This window comes from Dendrobates tinctorius, unplaced genomic scaffold, assembly GCF_039654945.1.
Source record: "Dendrobates tinctorius isolate UK_male_01 unplaced genomic scaffold, ASM3965494v1 ptg000020l, whole genome shotgun sequence".
Classification (NCBI taxonomy): Eukaryota; Metazoa; Chordata; class Amphibia; order Anura; family Dendrobatidae; genus Dendrobates; species Dendrobates tinctorius.
In genome coordinates this window covers 39,048,370-39,054,369 of record NW_027361688.1, presented here as the reverse complement: position 1 = coordinate 39,054,369, position 6,000 = coordinate 39,048,370, and the positions used below count along the sequence as shown (strand labels likewise).

General features: G+C 49.9%; 1 protein-coding gene across 2 annotated transcripts in view; it reads left to right on the top strand.

Moving 5' to 3' along the window:
- Positions 1 to 272: 272 nt before the first annotated feature.
- MAML1 (mastermind like transcriptional coactivator 1) overlaps positions 273 to 6,000 on the top strand; it is a 90,573-nt gene continuing 84,845 nt past the window's right edge. For both annotated transcript variants that reach the window (XM_073568016.1, XM_073568015.1), the window contains exon 1: positions 273 to 806. In XM_073568016.1, the coding sequence (XP_073424117.1) occupies positions 486 to 806 (321 nt within the window). In that variant the 5' untranslated portion in view covers positions 273 to 485. The remainder of the gene's footprint in view (positions 807 to 6,000) is intronic.

Below are 6,000 nucleotides of genomic sequence, written 5' to 3'. Positions count from 1 at the left end.
GCGGCAGCTACTTTCCTTCTATTTTTAGATTCTGCAGAATTTGAACTTTGTTCCAAAAAAAAAAAATAAAACAACTAAACCGTGTTTTGTTTTCAGCTAACTTGTGGGCGGAGCGAACACGTCAAGCCCCGCCCGCACCGTAGAAAAAAAAAAAAGCGCACTCGATAGGGCGAATCGGAAATTCCTCGCCGTCTCCACCCTTTTTTTCCCATTGCCTCCCCCGTAGACAAACAACTCCGTTTACAAAACACGACGTCACCGCCCAGCTGTGATTTTATTGGACGGCGCCGGCAGTGACGTCACACCCATGTATTGAGAGAAAAAAAAAAGGGAAAAGGAAAAAAAAAAAAAAAAAAACAGTTTCAAGATGGCGGCTGCGCAGATAACAATGGCGAGAGGGCGAAGAGGGTCCGGGGGACTGTGAGGCGGGAGGGGAGGGCTCGCTGCAGGGAACAGGTTGCTCTCTTCGTCCCCTCCTCCTCCAGATGGCGGATTTTGTGGTCCCCCGGCACAGCGCGGTGATGGAGCGTCTCCGCCGGCGGATAGAGCTGTGCCGGCGGCACCACGGCAGCTGTGAGTCCCGCTACGACTCGGTGTCCGGAGAGCGGCTGGAGATAGAGCGGCAGCACACCTTCCAGCTGCACCAGCGCTGCCTGCAGGCCAAGGCCAAGCGAGCCGGCAAGCACCGGCAGGCAGCGCCGGCCAGCAGCGACACGACGAGGGGGAGCCAGGCCGCCGGCGGCACCATGGAGCCGGGAGACGGGGGCAGCGCCGGGGAGCCGTGCCGGAACAGCACCCTGATCGCGGTAAGACCCCTGCGGGCCCGGCCGTGCTGGGAGTTGTAGTCCCACACTTGTTTCTTCACTTTTACAAACTTTCTGTAACTTTTACTTGTTCTCCTTATGACAAAACTTATTGTAATGTCCCCAAAAAAGTTCCCGTAACCGCGAAGAAAGTGTCGTTCTGCGGTGACAGCGCGGAGGGCGATGGACTCCCCGCGAATGGGGCGATCGCAACGTTTCCGACGGACAAACCCTCCGTGTGCGGACTACAGGTCCCAGCTGGTGACAGTGCCGGTTTGTCAGAGTTATTATTCCTGATTATTAAGTGGCATTTTTTTTTTTTTTATTTCTTTATTTTTTAATTTTGGGAGACGACGGCGACTTTGGCTGCGAAACATCGCGGGGTAATGAATGCGGCCTGCAAGGGACCGCTGTTAGAAAGTGGGGGCCGCTGTTAGAAAGTGGGGGCCGCTGTTAGAAAGTGGGGGCCGCTTCCATATTTTTTTCTTGGCGGTTGATGATGTGACCCCCAACAGACTCGCACGGGGTTGTGATGTAGTGGAGACGTGTTTGGCCATGAGGTCTCCAGACCGGTATGTTACTAATAAGATTTTTCACATTGGTTTTTGGTTTTGAATCTTATGTGAAGAGCCCCTCCAAAGGCGCATCCCTTTTTTTTTTTTTTTTTTTTATAACATTGATGGCTTAGTCTTAGGTCATCAAAGTCTGATTGGTGGGGACGGGACACCCGGCACCCCCGCAATCATCTGTTTCCGGTGCTCAGTTACGGAGCTGTACAGCGCCATCGACTGTATGATGGCCGCAGCCAGGTACTGCACCTCCTATTGATTTGAACAGGGGGCGGATGTGCAGTACCCGGTGCCGACACTGGGATCAACTGATCTCAGGGTGTCACATCCCCACCAATAAGGACATTGACCTATCCTAAGGATAAGCCATCGATGTTACATTCCTGGACAACCCCTTTAAATGGGACAACTCCGTTTGGTTTCTACCACCATGGCTTTTTTTTTTTCCCCACAAATGCTCCATCACTTAAATTGATTTCCAGCTGGTTTTTCTGCGCACACACAAGTTGGGTACATCAGTTGTTCACTGTCGGGGCGGTTGTGCCGCTCGCTATGGGGTGGGCTTTGTGTCACCATTGGGGGGTGGTGAGGGGCGATTGCCATGGGGACAGCCTACTTTCTTTGCCACCGTCCTCTCAGAGAGCAGTATGAAGGGCTCGTGCCTCTTATTTTGGTTGCCCACATGGTCGGGTCTGTTCTTGCCCTCTGCGGTTTGGGTATTTCGAGGACTCGCTCACTTTCTGTGTTTGCGGATTCTTCATTGGGATCTTTGCTTCGGTTTCTCCGGCGTCACTAAACGTTTGGTTCCGCCATGCCGGCCGGCCGTGGGGACTGTTTGCTTAGCATTACTTTTTCCTGGTTTGACAACTTGTAGCGCCATGCGAGAGATTGTGCCCAGGGCGGCCCACACCCCGACAGTGCCAGTCCGGGGGATGAATGGGGACACAGGCTCTGTGTCAGTCATGTGCTTGTGAAACCACAGCCCCTGGATGCCAGTTTTCCAGGCAGGCTGGGAGTTGTAGTTCCCTTGCCGCCATCTCTTGTGGACTCTCTTGGGGCTTGCCACTACATTTTGGGTAGATGCGCTCGTTCCTCTTTATTAGGGCCGTCGACAGTAATCGTTTCCGTAACAGTAACACTTGAACACTTGCCGCCTTCGCCCTTAGTCGCGTTCACTGCCAGGTTACGAGTTTGCGTCTTTCCAGGAGCGACCCGGGGAGCGCAGCGCCCTGACTCGGTCCTTTTGTGGCTCCCCGCAAGGAAATGAGTGAAGTTTTACAGTAATTCCGTGCCGAACCTTGGAAGGGTTAAACCCGTCACCAGTGTGTCAGCGCCGCCGCTGTGAATGATTCACGCACTGTCGGAAGTTGCACCATGGGGCCGGAGCGTGCAGCTGCCAGGAGGCCGGGGTATGCCCTGCTTTTAGTGCATGTTATACCGGGGCGGACACGGCAGAGCTCGGGAGCCGGGCGTACTGTTTAGTAATCCTTTAATTGGAGACTTCATAGACTTCAATAAAGGACAATGCAAAAGGAAAGTTCAGAACTTGTGGCAGGAAGCTGAGACCTGTGCTGCTGTATGCAGGCTCTTCACACTGTAGCAGTCCTGTTCTTGGCAGCGACATGGAGAGAGACGAGCGCCCAGACCCTTATTATTATGCTGTGTATTAATGTTCTTCACAGAGCCCCTTTTTTTTTTTTTTTTTTTTTTTTTGTGAACCCACAATAAGGAAGTTTCATCCACATATGAAAAAGCCTGGTGCATAATGCGTTTTTTAAATTGTATTTTTTTCCCTCTTGCACATGGACATTCGCTCTTCTGAACACCCCTATTGAATAACATTGGACCTGCTGTCCTTGTGAGGTCTTATATATTTATTTTTTCCTCGGACAGCACTCCGACCAAAAATCAGGTTATGTGAACGTAGCCTAATGCAGACACAGGTACAGTATAAGTCCGTAGGAGACACCGTGCTATAATACGCATGCGTGTGACCTTAAAGGGGATGTCCGGCCTTAGGCTACAAGCCTACCATCACTCTCTGACTGCACATGCACTGCGCGTTATGAGAGTTCTCCAGCGGTGGGTTCATCACCGCAAGTATGGGATCTACACCCATGCAATCACATGCCGACTAGACGTGCCATGGCCTTGCTCAATGCAATTGTATTGAGCAAGGCTGGAAAAAGTCTAGTCGGAATGTGACTGGAAGAATGCAAATCACATACTTATGGTCATATGACCGTCCGCTCCCTGCGCCGGAGAATGCTTACAGTCCGCAGTGTGAGGATCAGAAGTCTGCAGCCAAAGTGACTGAAGACTTGTACCCCAAGGCCGGACAACCCCTTTAAAGAAGCTGTCCTGGATTGTAAAAATATGGCTGCTTTCTTTCTAAAAACATTGCCACTTTTTTTTTTATTTACAGCTTGTGCCTATTATTGCACTTCAGCTCTATTGAAATCAGGGAGCTTGTGCTGCAATGCCAAACACAACCTGTGAGCAGATGGGGCACTGTTTTGCCATGTCTCTGAAATCCCATACCATCCCTCTGCCCAGGCCGTACACATACGATAGCTGTCAGCTTATGTTTATCTTGGCTCCACCATGTTGGCGGAGGGTGCTCGTATTTCTGGGCAGCGGGCAAGAAGTTGCAGTACCAACATAAGCATGTGTCCGGTCTCCCAGAAATTGGTAAGCCCCGTCAGAATGAATTGGTCCGATGGCGCGCTTGCATTTTGGAGCCCCTTAGAAACTGTGGGGGTTCCTCTCTGATCCTCAAGTTATCACATATCCTTTCCATAGGTGACAACTTTTAATGATCGGAAATGACCCTTTAATGCAGACCTGTCTCCATGTCTCACAGTTCAAACTGTATATATTATTCAATTAATATTGGACTTGATGAGACTGGTGTACTTGCTGTGAGAATCCTTGGCAGACTATCCGTATGATATTAAGGCTGTGTGCCCACGTAAGCGTTTTTTTAAGCGTTTGTCCCTGTCAAAAACGCTTCAAAAACGCATAAAAGAAGCATCCCATTCATTTTAAATGAATTCCGCACTTTTTGTGCACATTGATGCCTTTTTTTTTTTTTTTGTTCAAAAAAAGCTTAGCGGTGAAAAACGCAGCATGCTCATTAATTTTGCGGAAAAGTCAGCGTTTTTAGCTATTTTCTATGAGTCAGAAAACGCGCGGAAAAATCGCATCAAAAAGCGCGTTTTCTGGGAAGGTGTCCAGTTTTGAAGCAGAAATTATTTTGCATACGTGGGCACATAGCCTAAGGTTTTGTGACTCCAGGCAAATCTCCATTTTAATTTCAGAGAGAGACTTAAATGAAAGATTATATGGCCATTCTGAAATGTAGCTTTTTTTTTTTTTTATACATAAGTACACCAGCCTCATCTGGTCTGATAAATATTTCATAATGCATGCAGTTTACATGATGAAATCTGGTGACGGATCATCTGAAGATTGGATCGTTCAGTGCGCTGCCTGTATGTGAGTCTGGCGTATTCATGAGAGCGCTCGCCCACCTCACTCCAGCAGCCTGTCAATCACCGGGTCGCAGAATGGTGGGGGACCTATGTATGTGTCCTGTGGCTTTTTCGGCAGCCACAGTTCCTTCTTGCCATTTTTTTGAGTGAGACGCTGTAATGTTCTGTCCTTGCATAGGGCGGCTTAGTAAGATGACAGGTCTACTTTAAGGCCGTATGTAATAGTCCGTAGCGGTGCCCATACCTCCTGGTGGATCAGGTGTTGCGTCCTGTATGGACATACGGGGTCCATAGGAGCAAGGCGAAGTTTCCTTTCTCGCATTAATATGGAATTCCAACAGAAAAACCCCTTTGGTGTGGCGTGGGTGGCATATAGCGGCACAGCAGAGGGCTCATGCCGCCCGATGACCCATAGATCTCAACAGAAAACTTACCACCGAAATATTGATGAATGGCTAAAAAAAAAAGTTGGGAACGATAAGTTTCCATGGGTCAGAACAAGGTATTAATGCCGTTTCTATCGTCCCATCTTTGGTCCCTTGTGCCCGATCCGGTCTATGCCTTCTCCATATTAATCCCCGTGATGCCCCGTGGCAGCGAGCCTTTGCCACCCTCCCGTTCCCCTCGCTCAGGCTTTGGCAGGCGTTCCCTTCTGTTTGCATGCTGGCCATCGCGTGTGATAAATGCGCCCGGGTAGACCTCTTTTATGGAGTGTCTGTCAGCTGTAAAGCTGTAAGGTTTGTTTGCGTTGGGTTGGCACAGTAAAAGGCTTGGCACCGGAGCCAGAGGTCTGTCTGCTCAGCATCGTTAGCAGGGATTTCAGCCCCAGTCGGACATGTAACTCATCTCAACTATCTCCTGCAAAGTTAACAAGAGTCTTGAAATGCTGGCAGGGCCCCTACAAGCTGCCGGCCTGCCTAATGGTGTCTGAAATGCCACCCTCCCCTTTGCCCTCTTTGTTTTCCTCCAGAAGCGATCACTTCAGGGCATAATCTCATGGAATGGTCCAGAATGAGCCATCTACAAGGATAGAAAAGCCACTTCTGCTGCCTCTCGGCTCTTGGGCGATGCCCACTACTGCAGTGCCCGCGTAGATCGCGGCCCACATTCATGCACTCTCTCATTCCTCCGCGT